Source organism: Electrophorus electricus, chromosome 10, assembly GCF_013358815.1.
Source record: "Electrophorus electricus isolate fEleEle1 chromosome 10, fEleEle1.pri, whole genome shotgun sequence".
Taxonomy (NCBI): Eukaryota; Metazoa; Chordata; class Actinopteri; order Gymnotiformes; family Gymnotidae; genus Electrophorus; species Electrophorus electricus.
In genome coordinates, this window is record NC_049544.1 from 14,219,013 (window position 1) to 14,239,559 (window position 20,547).

Genomic DNA, 20,547 nt, shown 5'->3' on the forward strand with positions numbered 1-20,547 from the left:
CTCGTCACTCTGAATTAACTTTAAATAGAAATATTGTCTACAGTAGGATATAGTAAATATAAAGACTGCGTTTTCCAAAGACAAAGATGAGTTCGCCAGTCAGCGTGGACACGCGAATTAAACACACCTTCCAAAGTTTGAGAAGTCAGCTATATAACCCACGCCCCAAAAAACCTACCTAAAGCAAGAAAAACGTCTTAGCAAGATGGTGACCGCAATACCTGATAAACTGATAATGGAACGCCGATGAAAGCCTAACTCATTCGCACCTGGAAGACCTTAAGTTCTCCAGGAAGCCAATTGCGCACGCTCATTAGTCACTGCGACCGTCCGACTCTTCGTCATGCGCAATGCATTTTTGAAGACTAGACTTTACAGCACTCAAAAATATATTCATCGTCACTCAAGGTGAGGAAGTGCGGACATGAAACCCTTTGATGAAGCGGTTTCTGTGGATGTTTGACAAAATGCAAAGTTTGTAACCAGTTTGTATACAAATCTATATACGGGATACTATAATGTATGTTGTGAATATTGATGACAGTGTAATGGATATTTTTGGTTTTCAGCCCTAACACTGTAAAGATACTAATAAATGTTAATACTAATAGTTAGTAATTACTTGTTTAAGATTGTGCCTTGCTTATAATGCCATTACAATTTTATTTTTAAGATTTCTCTACCAAAACAGGACATTTCAGACAGATCCTTCATCAGCTGTGCAAGCATGCTTAAAAATGCTTACCAGTGCTGTCGAAGAACCTCTTTGAAACATGACAGATGTGCTTTGTAGATCATGGTGAAAACCCAAATGTGAAAAAATGATACGCAAACATATTACCATTGGAAATGCATTTTTATTACAGCAAAAATATCATATGCTAAATCTGTTTATCTTTCAACATATTTGATGGAATGATTGACCATCAAAGACATAATTGTTCAGATTTTATTATCTTTATATTTCCTTTCCAGTCTTCTTAGCAAAACTGGTGCTGTACAACTGTATCTTTACTGTATCAACAAGGGCAAGGCAGTACATTGGACTGCCACAAATGCTCAAATACATTTGGTATGAACTGTACAGTGAGAAAAGTCTTGCATCATTTACATCAGAGAGAAAATAAAAACATTCAACAGTGTAAATCAACAATCTGTCTAAAATTAGGAAAATCTATATTCACTATCAAGATCTGAGATTGAAATAGTTCAAAAAATGAACTTAAAATAAGATCAACCAAAACAATAAGACTACATCTGTTACAAAAAAAAAACGAGTAAGAAAAGATTGTTTTACAGTGCACTGGTGTGAGCATAACACACACAGTATGTCATGAGCATGCTATGGATTCCAGTTGTTGCTCAGCTTCTGCAGCCATAGCTGCTGCTTGGAGCTGCTCAGTCTCACTTTGTAAAGTGTTAGCAGACAGCTGCTTGCGCTCACTATGCATGTTGTTCTCATGCCTCTTCAGATCTGAGGCTTTGGCAAAAGCCTTGGTGCAGGAACCACACGCAAATGGCTTTTCGCCTCGATGCCGTCGTTCATGGTCCTTCAGGTGAGACTTATGTTTAAAGGCTTTTTCGCACATCTGGCACCCGAAGGGACGCTCATTGCTATGCACCCTCTCATGTTTTTTCAGATCTGGGGCACGGATGAAAGACTTACCACAGTCATCACATCTGTATGGCTTGAAGCCAGTGTGGATTTTCAGATGCTCTTTCAAATGGGCCTGAGTGGTAAACGCTTTGGTGCATATCTCACATATGAATGGCCTCTCAGCAGAATGCAGTTTTTCATGCTTCCTCAGCCGGCTTTCGTCAATGAAGGTCTTGCCGCAAACCTGGCAGGCAAACTGGTCCCGGTGGCCGTACAGTAGATATTCAAACTTCATATCGGCAGTTGCTGTGGTCCATCCAGGGGCTTGCTCATCCTTAACCTCCCCCATACTGTCAGCAAATGAAAGTGTCTGAGTATGTGCTGCAAGCTCTTTGGGCTCAGTGTCCATTGATTCCACCTCTTGATCATAGCAGCTAACCTTGTGTACTTCCCCCTGGGTCAACTCCTTTAGAATTGCTTCCTCTACTCGCAGGGCACTGTTGGGTGATTTGTCGAGCTCATGATTGCCTTGAGCTTCCTCTACAATATCATCAGAGGGTGTATCGTCTTGGTCCCCAAGCACCTGCACATCGGTGTCTTGATTTAACTGAGGGTCATCAGTTTGAAGACCAATTTTTACAATGTCATAGGGAAATTTGGCATTTCTAACATCATTTTTCTCTTCAGAGGACATGTCCCGTTTCTGAGAACAGAGCTTATCCAAAAAGCGGATTCCGAGGATCTGTCCTGATGACATCATTAAATTCACATCCTTTTTCTTTACAGAAATTTTTGCTGTGTACATGTAGTTCAGCACTTCTTCAAAAATATCTGACCGGATGAAGTCAATCTCTATGACAGAGGAGCTGTCCACCTCATGTTTCTTAAAAAGCTTTTTGAAATAATTGCTGCATGCTGCTAACACACAACGATGTGCCCTGAACTTCACGTCTTCAACAACTACTGCTATATCGCAGTGTTCACCCTCTAGCCGCTGCTCATTCAAAATCTTCAAGAAGATGGTTTTGTGTTCATCATCCACATATTTCACAGTTTCTGACATGCTGGAACAGAACTCTGATGAAAAAAAGAGAGCAAGAGAGTGTTATTTACTTTTTAAGTGCTAAAAAAAACAGCCAGTAACGTACCACTGGCCTCATTACTTTCTTCATTTATCAAGAAGTGTATCACATCAGGCTACGAAACAATTTACCTCCTTGGGATTGCAACGATAGGCAGCCAACTAGCTATAAAAAAAAAAAACCATTCAATCTGACTTATTCCAAACTTTTAACAACACCGCGATTATTTCTAACTACTACAACGCCTATTAATTTGTCCAAAATGCTCATGGATAAGACAGATTGCCTGGCGACTGACAATCTCAATCACAGCTTTAAACCACATCGGTAGCTATCTAGCTAGGATAGTTAACCTAGCATTAGCTAGCTAGTTTTTAGTTTTAGCCATTCTGCGGTCTGGGGCAAAGTGATTAGATGTCACAATCTTACTAAATAACTGATTCCGGAAGGTGTTCGCGTCCGTACAAACATGTGTAGTGTTACATATATCTTAACTTAGCCCACCGTCCTTTATGTTGTTTGTTGACCGTGTTAGCTGGTCGGCTAGCTAGCTCCATCTTGTTATGATGTAATCGAAAGGCACGAGCTGCAGCTAGTGTAAGGCAGCTAGCTAAATAAACTAGCTAGCGTTAGCAAACCATATCTACATTATCTGTTAAACAATTTAGCAAGCAGACTACTCTCAGAAGTGCGTTAAATTCCGTTTAAAAGTATGACAAAATTTCCATTTTGACGATAGGAATCACTTTCCCCGAGCAACATCAAGAAATGGACGACGTTTCCGACTGACGACAAGCACGCCAAGGGAGCGCCCGTCACCGCCTGGAAAATGCCCGAGCAGCCATGAACACTCCTGAAATGACGAACTCGAGCTTTCCGAAACCGTGAGCGCGCAGGCATCTTGGCCAAACATTATGCAATAATTCAGAAGCTGTTGCAATTCGCAAAAAAATGTATTTCTTACCCGTATGTGCCGTTTTGAGCCACAGGAAAAGTCTCTGTTAAATGTCACACAGTCAGTTGAGAATAATGTACTTTGTGTTTTGTTAGCCTGAGGACGAGCACACACGGAAGGACGCGCTGCGCCAGCACGGAACTGCAGAAAACGAGTGACTAAGTGCGTACGTAACTATGGTGCCAGTGAATGCTGTTACGCAAACAGCGCAAATTTAGCCTACACAAAGAGCAAGCAGTAGTTGAAGTTTGCGCAAATTACAGAAATCTCTGGAGCGCGAACCCTGAAGGTGCGGGCACAAAGTCGGGGCGCGAAAGCCACTGTCACGAGCGGGAAAGAGTGCGCCGATTTTGTGTACAATTGAAATAAGGAAGTTTGAGCAGTGATGGGACTTTTCTTTTTTTAACTTAATCTTGGATGTATGTCAGTGGAAATGAAACACTCGCGAAATTAGGATCACAAATAATTCTAAATTAACACAAATGTGAAGTTTATAAACCCATTTCATTAAACGCAGCAACATGTGGGTAAAACAACCCATTAACTCATTTAGATTAAACTAGAATTCAGCAATATTTGAAATTTTAGCTTTAATTGCCTTCCAACAGTTAAAATGTAAATAAAAATAATAATAATAATATTAATATTTAACATCTACCGTAACGCTTAGCTTTCAGTAAAAGTACGCACATGCATTATTTGCATCTAAATAACTTTTAAGATATCATGCTAAACAAGGCCAATCTATTAAAATCCTGAAATTTATATACAAATGTAAATTAGTGAATTAAGCCTACACCTTCTCTCTCTCTCTCTCTCTCTCTCTCTCTCTCTCACACACACACACACACACACACACACACACACACACACACACACACACACACACACAGACAGCAATATCGTGTACTGCTATGTTGGTCGCTTTGACTGGTTTTTATTAAGGTTGCTTTGGTGAAGTTTTGATTGCAGATGTGTCCTTATATCCTTTTTATGCTAAGCACTGTTGGCATCGCCCTAAATACTGATTTGATATATTTGTAAATGTCATTACAATATACTGTCAACACACTCTAATGTTTTATGAATATCTGCATGAGTAACAAATGTTAAAGTAGTGTCTGCAATTGCGGTATAGGCCTATTCAACAACAAATGAATTCAGCAATATAATGTATGGCGTGATTAGCTAATGTTTTGCGTGCCCATCTCTTAGACATTGTCTGGCTTTTGGATATAGAATAAACGCCAAAAATCGGAGTATTTTCCATTTTATTTGAGCTCGTGGGAAACAACCAGCATGAACTGCAGCATATGACAGAATTATGGTTTAAAAACACACAAGCTAATGATAAACAAAAAACATTACACAATTGGAGATGTTCATGTTCTCTATTCAGCTCATACAATTTAAGGCTTGGCTATGCCACCATGGGCATGGAGAATTCTGCAAAGGACTTAAAAGAATGACACTTGTGAAGACATCAATTTTAATGAAGAGTAAGTGACAAATGTCACAGTGCCAGGCTCCATTCTTTAAAAATTCAGTCAAAATCCTGCACATCTGCCATTCAGTCTAAATATAAGGGAAACATAAAATGCATATATAATTCAAGTAAAAAAAAAAATTATATTAATTCTCTAATATGCACGATCTATAAAGCAAATGGGTTAATCATTCATTTTCTCAGTCAGATATGGTAGGTTCAACATGAGCACATAAGAGGCAGAGTAGGCATGGACACGTGGAGTTGCGACGAACAGCACACATATTGCATGGTTAAATATTATGTGCTCATACAGATACAGTCTAGTATTATTTCTTCCTTCTTTGTACTGAGCAGTATTCTAATAAATAAAATGAAGTTATTTGTATCAGTATTATTTTCAAAATTCATGTCACATACATTTTCCCTTTAGTAGTGTTCAGGGTAAACTGAAATTTACATTGTCATAGAGTGCTTCCTAAAATGTACGTGTCTTTTGTTCTCTTTACAAAAAAACAGTTGTTCCCTTGTCATGCAATAGCAGCGATCCAGTGCTGGACCAGGCTGCCCAGTGGTTCTGTAAGCGTGTTTTGGAGAGTGGGAGCATGTGTGTATGTGTTTATGAGAGGCTGCTCCAACAGTGCTCAAATGAAGTAATATCCATTGGTTTATTTGAAGTGCAGTTTCCATGGGTGACTTCTCCAAAGCGTCCTTCATTCTGCATGTTGTAGATATGAGTTCGCTTCAGAAAGCATGAAGACATACTAATCCTAAAAATATATAAACAAAAATTTCATAATATTTCATGAAAGGAGTATCACACTTTAACACATTTTTGCCTCCAACAGTTGACACCTGTCATTAAGAAGCATGGAAGTAAGCTTTGTAAATGGTATCTGCACCACTTTACTCTTTGCATCACAGTGTATGTGCCTTTGAGTGCTTTGTATTAGTTGTGATTATACAGCATTGGCTCCTAATACATTTTAATATCATATGCATATAGTAGTAAATTGTAAAAGGCATGCAACAATGTTAGGTTTATCAGTCACCTGCAATGCAAAAACTCCAATACATGCTTTTATGCCATAGAACATTTTGACAATAAGAAATACACCAAGCTAGTCCTATTTACAATAACAATAGATTTCTATTAAGAAATATACAGAACCAATAATCCAAGCAAACTGTGAAAATGAGCATCACAATTAGCTGCAAATAATAAATTGCAGTACTGATTATGTCCAGTGGAGTGCGCCATATTTTTCCAAAAACCATTCTTAGGAAAGGATTTCTTTATTTCTTTAGTATCAAAACTCTAAAGGAACGTTTTCCTTCCTTTTAATTGCTTATTGTCAAAGAAGTGCAAATCAATACAAAAAAAACCCAAACAAAACCCCAAAGCAAAACAAACAAACAAACACAAAAAACCCAACAAGAACACAAATGGATGGTTGGTTAGTATGTTGTTTTAAATATGTCCAGCATGTCATTCTTTCAGTAAGCAGTGTACTGTATTTACAACATGTCTAAAATAATTACAAGTGCAGATATAGGGTTAGAATTCTGGCCAGCAGCAGATCCTGGAGCTTTGGCCATTTTAGCGAAATGGAAGATCAGTTTGCAGTTTGCCAAGCCAAACAGAGCTATGATTGGTTCTTCCCTTACCTGCATCACTCCTCGCCCTCTTCTGGTGTGATTTCAGTCTCTTTGTGGACCACTACTTTGGTCACTGACATGTCAGGGTGTTGCTCTTTGGCTTCTTTAATGGCCTGAGCCAGGGCCTGGCCCCAGTGGCACCCCATGATGACAAAACAAAGAGGTGTGGGGATGGGAATGATAAATTATGTCTTTAAGAAATTGTAAAGTGGGTGTGGTTTACACCAAGGTGTGGAGAAACTATGGCAGAGAGTCTTTTTGGCTTCTGTTGATTAAGAGCATCACTGGTAGTCACCAAACAATACAAAGATACAATCAAACTTAGGACTTAAGGTTAGAGTAATATCAGGTTATAAGCAATAGTGGCCAAGTCAGTATTTAAGAAGACACACTCCTCAGGATTCAATGAAGTGTTGAAAGTGTTAGGCTAAACAGCTATTCGGTGTGAGTTGATTGTGCGATTCTCACCTCATCGTGGTCAATGTCTGCATCTCCCGAGATGACAATTCTCTTCTCGATCCTGGTTTCTGAGATACCTCCCTTAACAGTCTGATAAAAAAAGCAGAGAACACACTTAATACCAAATAATGACATAATCCAATAAACCAAGGGTAAACTAGGATTCTTGATTGACAGAACATAATGACATGTGCAAAAATATCTATTATTTAATCATTGATGAATGGGTTCAACTTATCCAAATGTGCAAAACTGAGGCAAAACAAATCAGTATTTTAGCACTGTTTTTTTCAACCATGAAAAGTCTCACAACATATAAATTATATAGCTACACAGAACTTTATTGATCCCGAGTGGAAAATACAAATAAGGTTTCACTACTGACTTGAGTTGACTGAATCTGACCGTTTCATGCACCATGATATGACCAATCAAGAAGTGTGACTTAGTAAATCCTGTCTCTGCATGTGTGTGTAGATATTTGAAGGAGATATAATTGACTGATTCTGAATTGTTCGCTGAGCTTGCAATTATACTGCAAAAGTTTCATCACCAATCGAGGAGACATCATCTGTGCAGTTGTAGATGCATTTAGCACTGTTCCATGTGCTCTTTGAAACATGTAGGTGAAGAGTAGTTTATTTCAGCTTTTCTGTATTATATTCTACTCTATCACTTTGTCACTGTGAAGAAAATGTCATTTTCTGGGTGCTGATTCAGCATTCAGTATGCTAATGACCACTGCTCTCACAGGTTGCCTCAATAAGAGGCAGAGTGGACACTGTGCTACTAGTGAAGCACAGTACTTAGAAGCACAGTGAAACTATGTGGAGTGCAAATCTAAACAGCTTGTAGTATCCCATTTTCTGTTGGAAGGAAGATATTCCACAACAGTAGGTACTTCATGTTTCCAGTGTTATACCTTACCTGGTAGGTACAACATAGAGTATATGAAATGGCATGGAAAATGTGACCTTGTTTACTATTTCTCTTTTAGCTCAACTAGAAGAACATAAATGACATTTGAAACAAATAATCCCTTTCCTGTCTTTCTACATGTTGTTTGGAAATTAGGCTAGTCACATAATTTGGCCACATTTCTTGTCACTGCACAGGAATAGGAAATGATCTAATTAGTGACATAAGCACCTTAATACATTACAACTAAATACATTTAGCTTACTATTTCTCATGCATTCAATACCTTCCACAGATAATTAATATTCATATATTTCAATATTTCATCATGGATCAGGAACATTTCTACTGATGTACATAAATTCATTAGAAATCCGCTCTAGAAAGTGGAGAAACACGTCAGGCGGCAGTACCTTGGTGATATGCGTGGTGGTGGTTGTACTGGTGGTCTCAGACGTGATGGTCTGCGCGCTCATCAGAATACCTGGCTCAGAGTCGCCATCCATGTCACCCTGTCATCATGGATTAGACAGAGCATTAGATAGGCAATCACCTTATCTGATACCTGCACAAAACATCCGACATATCTACTGTGTGTCACTGAAAGAAAAAGCTTTATCAGCTCAAAATGAACATGACAACATGCAATTTATACCCCCCTCCACAAAAAATCCAAGCATATGTTGACAGCTTACATAAATGTACAATCAGGTAAGATCAGAGCCTTCTGGGGCAAAACCTCTGTAATTGTGTAATTGGGTGCTTCTTGGTGAGTCATAACCTCACATTTTCACAGTACTTTATATGTAATCTTTGCTTAACATTTTGACTGTAAATGTCTCAAAAGTAATGAAAAAACTGTTTCCATAGCTTCAGATAGACTATTCCAGCATACATTACTCCTGAGTGGTATATCTTCTTCTTCCTGCAGGGGGCAGAGTACCTGCAGGGCCTCGTATGTTATGGTCTTCATCTCTGTGTGGATCACTGGCATTTCTTGTGTCACTAGCATCTCCATGTCCCCTGACAACCCACCACTCAATGTCACAACCTCTGTCTGTAGCTGCTAGGAGGGGTGGAGAGTAGAAATGGAAGATTTTGAATGTCTTCATCTCTTTCTTACTTAAACACACTCAAACACACATCTAGAGCTTTCATATGATCTCACAGATATACATACAAAATCCTCATATGATCCCACAAAATTAATTTTGTTATGCATCTCAGAATTGTAATTTTTCCCTGTAAATATGTTTATCCAGTCTCTATATGCATGCATTTATATAGATGACAAACATACAGACACACACACAAAGCTACAGACACACACACAAAGCTTATTTTAATAGGAGAAAGGTACTGCTATAATGCTATTAATGTAAATACAGTATAAAAAGGCATCCATTTAACTTGTACACTGTGCTTGTAAAGGTCAGTCAGAACTAACCATCTCTAACAATAAGAATGGCACAAAGCACAAGCTATTTACAATACTGTGCGTGCATATTGACTCATTATGAGTAAAGTCTCAGCAGTCACCAGAATGATGTTGCTCTTTCATTCTGAAGGCCTGTTGTTAAAGGTCACACCATATTCTTGAAGATATAACAGGTGTGAATAAGATCCTAAAAACATAGCTTTCTTATCATCTTGTAAGTCACGATCTATCTTTAAAAATCTTGTTTTAAGAGTGACAAATGAATAAACAGCAGAAAAGGTGAAAAAAAAAACAAGTTTATGCTGATGAACTAGATCAAAAGGATACTTGTCAAATACATAAATTTCATATGCAAGCACTGACATAATTACAATTATGATGGCTGTATTACTGCTATTTGATATATTTGAATGTTAGTACACAAAAACCTTCAGACCTATCTATATTTTTATGTGCCTTTTCATATAATATTAGGGATATGTTCACAGGAGACATGGGTGAAGCTAAGAATAAGAAATTGCTTATGGGGAGTTGTAGCAATGTGTACATCATTGTGCAGATCTGGCACATTTTGTGTGTGCACACATTTATACACTCACAAAAAGTTACTCTCATGATTCTTTAAATGAAGTTATGTCTCAGCTCATGTGATGCATGATATACACTCAAGACTCATTCTGTCCTGCATAACAATTCTTTCCTTTAAAACCCTCAGTAGAGATCTAAGCAAGCTCTCTTTCCCCTTGTGCACAGATGAACACACTGGCTGTGAATGACCATGGTGCAACTGCGCCAGCCTTATTACAGTAGATGGGAGGCATTTGGGTTCAAAGTTTTGGGATCTGGGGCCTGGAGCAACTGCTTGGGATCTGTGGCTTTAGGATGATGGGGCCAAAAAAGGGGTTCACTTCTAGGACAGGCATATGGGGTTCTACCTTCTCCTTGCGGCCCTCTGCTTCCCGATTGCTCTGTTAGCCTGAGTGGGGAGCTGGACACCATACTAGGCGATTGATCCCACTTCATCATCATCAGTGGACAGACAGAAGCTCTTGACCCTCTGATTCGCTGCCACTGGGTATGGGGTGCCAGATTGGCATTGCTGCTGGGTCAGTGCCCACAGGGCAGAAAGGCCTGCTGAATGTAGATGAGGCCCCACTAGTGGAGTTAAAGGAAGTCTTGTACAAGTCTGTGTCTGATTCCAACTGGTCTTGGACATGCGCAGAGCCACAGAGCTCAGTGTGGACATCAGCAGAAACCTCATTGTGCTTCGAGGGTGTTGCCAGGGAAGCGGATGGCTCTACCTGCGACTGCCCGGCTGGATGATCCTGCTCTTTATCTGCTGCCTGTCCCTCTTCCTTTGGATGATCTTTTCCTGGAAGTTGCTGTGTATCTACTGTCTGTAGGAGAGTCCTTTCAGAACCGGTAGATGTCTATAATGAAACACAAAGAAGCCAAGATCAGAGGCTATAATTAAGAAATAGTAGTAAAATTTTGCAAATACAAACAAAACAAAAGCCAGCTTTATTAATATTTATTTATTAAGACTCACAAAAAGGTGGCAATTTTTTTTATACATGCTTCTTTTTATCCATCTAAAAGCCTTAAGATGTTATATTAATGCCACATTAAAATAACGTCTTAACACCCGTAAGAGGTAGGAAAGTTGAAGAGTTACATATGGCTAATGCTTGACTTTGAATACACAAGGCCCCTTCTGGTACTCCTGAAAACATGGCCTCATAAATCTGTCATTTGGTAATGGGCAGTGGACGGACAAGACATAGGCCAAGAAGACAAGAGATGGCTGATGGATACAATGCCTAACAAGGATATGGGGACACAAGGACCTGTAAGAGCATGCAGGAGGCTAGAATGACATATTTTGGCAAATCATAAAACAGCATATTAAGGCATTACTATGCTTAAGACAGCACAAGCCATTATATAAGGTAAGCAATCACAACAGTTCTAGGATGGTTTCCCTTGTTGGATTTTATGAAATACTGCTTTGCTGTGTTTTCCCAGGATGTATATTTTGGAATGCTTTGCCTGGTGCAATCCACCTTAAAGAAGACCTGATGATGCCCTGTAGTCGGAGTAGTGGAGGCCCAGCTGCGAGCAGACTGCAAGAGAGCAGTGAGCTCTGGAGACATCTCATCAAATGTGGGCTTAGGCTGAGCATGCACCCGTACACAAACAGAGATACACAAACACGCACACAAAGAGGTGGAGGGTTAAAATGAACAGGTTTACACACGTACACACAGACATGACAGTTTGTTATTAATGCAGAGTGGAAAGAAAGATCTGTATTTAGTGAAGCTCTGGCTCATTGGGAAAGGCATCTTCATTCAGGGTTATTCATAAGAGAGCCAATGAGTTCTGTGAAAATCACAGTTAGAGTCTGCCTTAGAAAAATCACTTGTTATGGCAGCATTAGGATTGACCTAGGCATATTTGGTTGTTGACCCTGAACTTAAGCTGAACATGCTTTAGCCTGACAATGCTTGCCCCTGAAATTCTTACTCTAAAAAGAGAAAAAGTGAAAACCCTCATAAGTTATTATAATGTGTTATTTTACCTTTATAGGGAAAATTACAAGGGAAAATAGGATATTGAATGACTTGATTTTAATAGTGAAACCTTTTCAAAGTGAGACGCAGAGTGAGAACTCACATTTCAGAGCTAAGCGCTAATGTTTCAGCTCCACAGGGACAACTCTAATTGAGATATTGCTGCTTTCCTTTTCATGACCTATGAATACCAGATCACAAAGGCCACCGAAAAATGGAGGTGACATCAGTAAGCTTGGAATCGGTACCCTCTTATGAACAGAACCCTCATCATTCCATTTAAAGCAGCATAAATCTCCCTGGGAACTCAAAAGGAAAAGAACTCTGTCATGTCCTCAAACTGTGACTAAAGCCAAAGACATTCCGTTTGTGTGAGTGGCAGACAAGGCCTAGTAATAAAAACAAAGGTGCAATAAGAAACTAAATAAGCTGCTCAAATGTGTGCCAAAACTAATTGGGTCAGAGCTAGCCCCATAAAGCAGCAGACTCGGCTTTAAAAGAAAGCGTGACATCAAATTCCATGGTAAGGGATTTGTGTCTAAAACTGAAAAAACCCAGGGAAAACTATGTAGCGAACTGATAGAACAAAAAACACATCCAAGAGCATTCATATCCATCTGCTAAGACTGCGAAGCGCTGGCTTTTTGAAGTCATTCATTTCTTTTGTATATTTTCGAAAAGCCAGGCCTGCATAGCTGGAGGGCACTGGCAAGCTGGGAAGGGTGCTGGCAATATCAGCGTCGGTGTTATACTACCACTCGGGCTGTTGGGGACGTTTTGGTTAGATAGGCGCTCGGAGCAGGGCTCAGGTGCAGATCCACCGGTGATTTCATTGGAGATCTGAGGGGGGATCTCAGTGGGGATCTGAGGGGAGATCTAGGCGTAGGAGAGCTCCCATCCCTCGGTGATGGGTCTGCGAGCAGCTTTAGCTCCGCCCTCTTTGCTTCTCCAGGTTCATCATTGGACCAGACCGTCCTCATAATGCCCCCTGTGGGCTCAAATGGGGATGGGGTCCTGACTTCCTTAATGGTGATTGCTGGCGCTGTCATGTCTCCTGTAGCCACGAGGCTAGCTACCTCACACTCAGGGGAAACTGGAATAATCTTCACAGCCACAGTGCTGGCCTGATCTGAGAGCTTCTTCTTCTCCACTGGGAAGGTCGGGGAGGGGAAGTCCCCCTCTTTGGCAGTCATGGTCACGATCTTCCCTGAGGTAGTGTCATAGGACTTGCCCAGGGCATAGTCCTCATCATGCACTTCCTCTTCCCTGGCTGCTGCCTCCCCCAGAGAGCCCTCTTGGAGCTTGACAGCTATGTCCCCCAGAACCTCATTGGCAGTCATAGTGCTTGTGATGCCGACTAGTTTGTAGCTGACTATGTTTTTCTTTTCGGGTACCTTGGGAGGAACCTTGTTTATAATTACCCAACCATCAGACTCCTACATACAAGATATAGAGAGGCATGTTAGGTGACTATGGAAGAGAAGTTAGTCACACTTAAAGCCAAGACTGCAACAGAGAATATTTATTAGTATTAGTATTAGTGCTTTTGCCATTACCTAATAACATACTAATATCTGAAAATCAGTGGAAAACCCTGAGGCCATCTACTTCCCACCGCATTCTACATTAAAGTCAATAAACCTTATTAATCCTTACATCCCTTTGAAATGATTAAATGCATTAAGAAGACTTAAACCAGTATTCATCTGATGACTCTAACAGTCTCGCCTGCTAGAAGAGAGACATACTAAGTAGCGTCTCTAAGGCAAACACATAACTGTTCATGTTGACAGCTGTTTTTGATGACACCTGAAGCAGGAAGTCTCCCAGCAGTGTTGTCACCTACCACATCAACCTTCCTGTCCTCCAGGCTGTCTTGCACCCCTTGGTCTCCAGAAACCTCCTCCCTTCCAACAGTTGCTTTTGAGTCCTCTTTACTCTGCAGGAATGACAGAAAGTGAGCGATGACACATTTGCCATTAAGAAATGGGTCATAAATCATGACCCTTGACCTACAGTGTGTAAGGTGCTTGACATTTATTTTCCTATATTTATTTCTGAACAGATACTTTACAACTTTGTGAAGAAATTATGTACATGTAACATGCTGTATATTGCTCGCTCATACATAGCAACCACACAAAATCATTTTAGAAAATAATTGTCACTGGTTTTGATTTTGTGGGACAGGAATCATCAACTTTACTTTGGCTTATTCACTATTCATTTAGTTGCAATGAGTCAGAACACCAAATGACAGCCCTGAATGTATTGGCAACATTTTCCAATTACATAAATAAATTAACAGGACAACACAAAGTCAACATTAACACAGAAAAGGTAACATTAAAGGTCTGTAGAGAGAGAAAAAGAGATTGCTATTCTGAATTTTCATTCTGCATCTGTGTATAACAAGAGAAAAATGATTTTCTTTTGTTTAAATGGATAGTGCAGCTTAAAGTAAGCTGAAAACCTTACAAGTCTCCCTGCCTCTGATGGTTCCGCACTCTTTATGAGACTCATTTGCTGTTACCTCATTTACAGCCATGCAGTAAAAATCAATGTTGCCGCATCTTCTTATGGCAAATTGTTCAGTTCTCATGTCTACGATTCCTTCCATTCACTTTTGTGTGGAGGAGCTCCGTTTCTTTGTTGAAAACGAGCCTCCATCATTTCTCCAGCATGTGTCAGCTGCTGCTGTCACAGCACTAATGTCTCTAGGTTAAGAGTGTTGAGTGTAATTCAGTCTCAGTGAGACCCATGCAACAACCAGAAAACATTATACAAGTAATTAATTTGTGTGTCAAAACCTGCCAATCAAAAAAGAAATCTAAATGTCTCTGAATACCAGCTGTATGTCTAGTTGAGTGGTGTCAGTACTGTGCTTACATCCTCAGGCACTAAGGGTTCAATCATTGGGGCCTCATCCAATCGGGGGGAGCGCAGAGGGGATGAAGAGAGACGCTTCTCCCACTCTGTGAGACCCGACCGGTCGGCACCTCCCTCTAGGAAAGTCCTCTTCAGCTCACTGATGTTAGTCTGGGGCTTGAGCAGCTCTTCAGGTGTTTTTTCCACCTCCTGGTAGAACAATAACAATAACAACCACAACAACAATAGTAATAAAGCAAAAAGAGGAAGAAGACGGGCAAGATGCTTAATTTATAGTCAACACCAGAAACAAGATTAAACTTGTATGTCTGAAAAGAAGCATATAGGCCTACATAATTATATTAAAAACATTAAGAGAAGCAGATCAGTCTTTTACTAAATAGGCTTGGTAATATCCATGATTAAGACATAATACTATCTGTTCCCTCCAGATTAGTTTGGCTACTCTATGACTGCTATGATCTGCCATTAGAGAAGAGGACAAGCCTTCCTCCTCCATCAGCATGCAGCCACGACCATAATACTGCACTGCTTGCTCATTATATTAGCCACAGCAGTAAGACAGCAGACACAGTCAAGCACATTCACCTAGCAATGCTGTGAGCAAACGCCTTACAAGAAAACACATCAGTTAGGAGGCCAAACAATAAGAGTGCGTTTGGTCTGACAAAGTTTGTAGAGGTCAGGAGCCGAGCAGATCTGCTCTCCATGCTAAAACACTTGCCAGACGTAGATCTCACTGAATTTCTGGTGTTTAAGTCCAACATTCATGCACTATTATCCCTCTTCATACCAACCTCTAGCATCAGCTTACTATGCCTGAGCAACACATTCCCTCCTCTAATATGCTGAAAACTGTGCCGAGGAGAGAGACACATCCACTTATTTGCCGAGAGATTCTTTGACAGCCAATAATAATAAGCTATATGAGGCTGCTGCAGTTACCAGAACTCAAATAACATATAGCTGCTGGAAGTAGAGAGGCTGCATACACATTCAAATTTCAAACATGTACCCATGTACAGACAATTAAATGGTGAAATACACTGTGGATAAAGCTATGTTTTAGACTGATCTGACAAAAGCCCATGAAGCACTCTCACCTGTGTCTTTATTTCAGACTCATCCTCCTGGTCTGACTGCAGACACCAGACACAAAATGCAACATTATCATAATCAGTGAAACATAAGACAAATCATGTGGCAAACAATGTGCAAATAAAAACAAGGGTCCAGTACATTGAGAGATATTCTAACATTATCAGCTTGGATTGACAATGGTTGACTAAATTTCCAAAATTATTATTGCTATATTTGTCGAATTTGTTTCCGTGTCATGTACCAATCTACAGTTTAACAACCGTAACATGAAATAATTACAACTGAGAGCCAAGAGACTGCGGTGACAGCTCAGGGCATGAGTGTAACAAGTGTAAACCAACAAAGCATAAAGCACGTTTGTAGACATGTGTGGTGTCACTAAACTGTCAACATTAGAGGGCACTAAAAACACTATGTGAAAAATATAAATCTGTGAGTTTTAACATTTTGTTTGTGTAAAAATCCCACTCGTGAGCGCAAATGTTAAACTTGCGAGCATGTGCCAAAGATCGTGTCCGCATTTATCATAATATTGCACTTAAACAATATTTTTCATTTACAAATATTTTTTCCTTCTTGATTTGTCAGTTGTCCTTGCACGACAAGTATGTTACCTGTGGCTCTGTGCTTGTGTTTTGTCATGGTGGTGGTTTAGACAGTTTGGGGGCAGGCTCGTGACCATTTCTCTCACAAGTGCTATTGGCTGGTGGCTCCTGGTTAAATTTTGAGCACAGAGCAACTGAAGGTAATGTACTTGTCACGTGAGGACAACTCTCAAACTGAGAAGGACAAAACATTCAAGAATGTAAAGGTTTGACCATTATATTATGATGAATGTGCATGCAAGTCTGTGCTCAAGATTTTTACATTTGCAGGTTTATATTTTTCACCTTGTGTTGTGCTCACTAGTTTTGATATTAATGTAATTCCTTAGATATGTTTCCTGTTTTGTGTCTTTCACATTGACTGAAAATGCTCTGCAACATTTGTTCTCAGAAGAACCTTTGTTGAAAGCCAGATATGTATGCTCACTGCCCAGCAGGAGACCACTATCTGCAGTCAGATTTAGAAGAATAACTTGGATCTTTTTCCAAAGTAAACTTGTGGGTAGCTGGCAATGGGTCCCGTATTTCACTGTTCATTTTGGGAGACACCCAAGAAAACAGAGACAGACTAGTAATCTAGAAATAAGAAATACAGAGGGGACCTTTGGAATCAAACAACTTGCTATAAATGTGCTAGTATTTCTTTGTTAACAATAAAATTCCGTGGCTATGAAGCAAACATGCTAAATATGCAATCTATACAAAATATGTTTTGCACAACCCAGCATGGATAGATTTAAATGAGATGATGCACAAAAAACAAAACAACACACAAAACAAAACAAAAAAACCCACAATAAAAAAAATGTAGATCAGAGACTTTAAATATAGTGGGTCAGTATAACAAACCTCAGTAGCTGTCAGTTCACCATCAATAGCAGTGTCTGTGAAATCAGTCTGTTATGTGCAACAAATATACATCCGTTTGAAAGCATGAAAAGAGAAAGAAGCAAACCTATTATTTACATTTACATTAAGCAGACACTCTTATCCAGAGCAACTTACAATAGTGCTTTGTCATTTACTCATAGACTACATCCTAGCCAGTAGAGTAGGTTAGAGTCCAATATAGCAATCATCTAGAATACTGTAGAAATACAGGGATCAATGCTGATGCCTAGAGGTACAAAATACATAAGGTCTATCTTAGACAATGATAAGTGCAATAAACAATAAGTACTCGAGTTTGCTAGACAACATCAGTATAATAAACAATACCCTATAATAAGTACTAATTTCAGTTAGTCAATATAGGAGCAGGGTCAGTGGTCATTTAAATATTCCATGAATAGATGGGTCTTCAGTCTGTGTTTGAAGACTGCAAGGGGCTCTGCTGTCCAGACAGCAAGCGGAAGTTCATTCCACCATCTAGGAGCCAGGACAGAGAATAGCTTCGATGCTTGTCTTCCACGAGACTTGAAGCATGGTATTCAAGCCGTACTCGAGGTTTGAAGTACTCGAGGTACGGATCGGGCTTTGACCATTGACCTCATGAATGGAGGGGCTGGTCTATTTTTGGCTTTGTAGGCAAGCATCAAGGTTTTAAATCTGATGCGTGTAGCTCCTGAAAGCCAATGAAGGAAGCGCAGCAGTGGAGTAACATATGTGAACTTGAACTTGAACATATGTGAAGATTGAACACCAGTTGTGCTGCTGCATACTGGACAAATTGTAGAGGTCTGATGGCTCTTAGAGGAAGACCAGCAAGTAATGCGTTGCAGTAGTCTAGCTTTGAGATCACAAGAGACAGTACAAGCACCTGGGTAGCTTCCTGTGAGAGAAAGGGCCGAATCCTTCATATGTTACAAGGTAGAAATCTGCAAGACTATTAGATTATTATTTAACTAATGTTAGTTCAAATGATTTCACTTCCCAGTGTTTTCATTAGACAAATTCAAATAATTACAATCTGATATCACAATGGTTGGGATTATGAGCTAAAATGCATTACCTCAGTACTTAAATCAATAAATTATAAGTGAATACAATTAAAGATGATTCACAACAACTTATCAGCAGTTCATCAAATTGCTTCATGGCATAAAATACACATGAAATAGGTAGATTATGATTGGTTTAACATCCTTCTATGAAGGATATGTAATGCTGTGTAATAACATTGCTTTTCATGCCAACTGGCATAATAGCAATATATCTATATGAAAATTATGTGCCAGTGCAGATCACCAATTGTTTCTGCCAATACTGATGCTAATTTTTAAACTTAAATCTGAACAAATAAAACAAATTAAATGGGCTCTTTGCTATAAAAAACATAATGTCCATTCTACAAGTTTAACTTAAAATTAAACTGGATTTTTTGTAGGAATGTACAACTGGGGCCATGGATAGTTAATCATATCAACATGGAATAGTGTTCAAATCCTAATTGTGATATTGTGGTTTCTATGGGGTGTAAAGATACACACATTTTCAAGTTTGACAGTCATCAAGATGTGTTAACAGAGCTCTAATTATATAAACAAGCTGGTTTGGAAAACTGCTTACATAGAAAACATCTTGCAAAATTGCATGTATAATAATATGTCTAATAATGCACATTCCAACAAACAAACAAACAAATAGCAAAACAAAACACATACAAACACCTTTCTCCCATATCTCCCACCTACACATGTCAATGCTGTTGGGAAATGGTGCTCTGATCATTTTCATCACTGAGGAGTCTCCTCAAATAATCCCAGGAACAGGGTAATGACACATTTGTGTTGAGAGAGCCAGTCATTCTCCGATCTCAAAGCCTCTTATTCCTCAGCATTATTAAGTGAAAAGCTCTTGGGTCCAAGAGGGGGTGATTGTTGGGTTTCACCACCCCTCTCCCCCCACAGCTGAGCAAGAAGCTGACTGAAGATGTATGAGTGACTGAGGGAGGGACAGAGGGAGTGGGAGGAAGAGTGATGTAGCGTGAAAGAAAAGGACAAGCAAGCCCAGAAAAAAGATATGTTCTGCCTCACTAGGTCACATGAAAGAGACTGAAAGAGACTGGGCTATAACGTTGTGATGTACGTCAGACAGGCTAATAGAACAGCCTTTATTAAAAATCTGGAATCAAGTAAAACATATCATCCTAGGGGGGTGATAACATCATGGTTTTTCCAGCCAAGATGCTGAATGATCAGCTGAATACAGATATAGCCATGTTAAGAAAAAAATAAGTTGTGAAAATCATTAAATATCCTCCCGAATAAACTTACTAGAGACAAAACAGCAACATTGAATTTACACAGTACTGTGAATATGGAAATATAAAATTAATTAATATGAATGTACAAAATCTTAGGCCACCATTAGATTTGTTCTTTTAGCAATGGTATTATGACCATCTAATTATTTCTCAGTCTCTTTATTAGAATACAACCATAAAATACAGGAAATGTATATGCAGTATTAAAAACAGAAAAGTAGCAAATATTTGGTGTGACCATCCCTTACACTTGAGCAATAGCAGGAACCTGGCTCTCTTACACTTAAGTGGAATAAAAACTGAATCTAATGGTACCAAAAGATTACTTATAACACTTCAGGACAGTCTCCCCAAAAGAATTCAAGATGTGCTTAGTGCCAAGGGAGTTAACACTAAATACTGACATTTGCCTGCAGAAGCCATTTTGTTTTGACAATTGTTTTTTTTTTTTTTACTTTTGTGTACATATTTCCTATACATTGTTTATATGCTAATATAGAAATTATTAGGATATTCTCTCTCTCTCTCTCTCTCTCTCTCTCTCTCACACACACACACACACACACACACACACACACAT

At 39.3% G+C, this 20,547-nt stretch overlaps 2 protein-coding genes across 15 annotated transcripts in view; both read right to left on the reverse strand.

Moving 5' to 3' along the window:
- Positions 1-837: 837 nt before the first annotated feature.
- Positions 838-3,882, reverse strand: zbtb14 (zinc finger and BTB domain containing 14). Of its 4 annotated transcripts, none has more exons than XM_027003149.2 (2): positions 3,644-3,882; positions 838-2,674 (listed from the first exon to the last, which is right to left on the reverse strand). In XM_027003149.2, exon 2 carries the CDS (start codon positions 2,658-2,660, stop codon positions 1,332-1,334), a length of 1,329 nt encoding a protein of 442 aa, XP_026858950.2. In that variant the 5' UTR covers positions 2,661-2,674; positions 3,644-3,882; the 3' UTR covers positions 838-1,331. The 4 variants fall into 4 exon arrangements, with proteins under 4 accessions (XP_026858950.2, XP_026858960.2, XP_026858976.2 ...); XM_027003159.2 differs by lacking the exon at positions 3,644-3,882 and adding an exon at positions 3,184-3,524; XM_027003175.2 differs by lacking the exon at positions 3,644-3,882 and adding an exon at positions 3,175-3,524.
- Positions 3,883-4,888: 1,006 nt separating this feature from the next.
- The window catches only part of epb41l3a (erythrocyte membrane protein band 4.1-like 3a), a 60,214-nt gene continuing 44,555 nt past the window's right edge, over positions 4,889-20,547 (reverse strand). For 4 of the 11 annotated variants that reach the window (XM_027002346.2, XM_027002322.2, XM_035531078.1 and 1 more), the window contains 12 exons: positions 17,612-17,659; positions 16,160-16,195; positions 15,057-15,245; positions 14,014-14,106; positions 12,923-13,603; positions 11,658-11,768; positions 10,896-11,024; positions 9,100-9,222; positions 8,570-8,668; positions 7,248-7,328; positions 6,789-6,904; positions 4,889-5,890 (listed from right to left, as the gene is read on the reverse strand). In XM_027002346.2, the coding sequence (XP_026858147.1) occupies positions 6,794-6,904; positions 7,248-7,328; positions 8,570-8,668; positions 9,100-9,222; positions 10,896-11,024; positions 11,658-11,768; positions 12,923-13,603; positions 14,014-14,106; positions 15,057-15,245; positions 16,160-16,195; positions 17,612-17,659 (1,701 nt within the window). In that variant the 3' untranslated portion in view covers positions 4,889-5,890; positions 6,789-6,793. The remainder of the gene's footprint in view (positions 5,891-6,788; positions 6,905-7,247; positions 7,329-8,569; positions 8,669-9,099; positions 9,223-10,895; positions 11,025-11,657; positions 11,769-12,922; positions 13,604-14,013; positions 14,107-15,056; positions 15,246-16,159; positions 16,196-17,611; positions 17,660-20,547) is intronic. The other 7 variants (XM_035531076.1, XM_035531077.1, XM_035531082.1 and 4 more) reach the window with 7 other exon arrangements.

Coding starts and splice junctions, on each gene's coding strand:
- zbtb14 (XM_027003149.2), bottom strand. CDS start 2,660: ATGTCAGAAACTGTGAAATATGTGGATGATGAACACAAAACCATCTTC.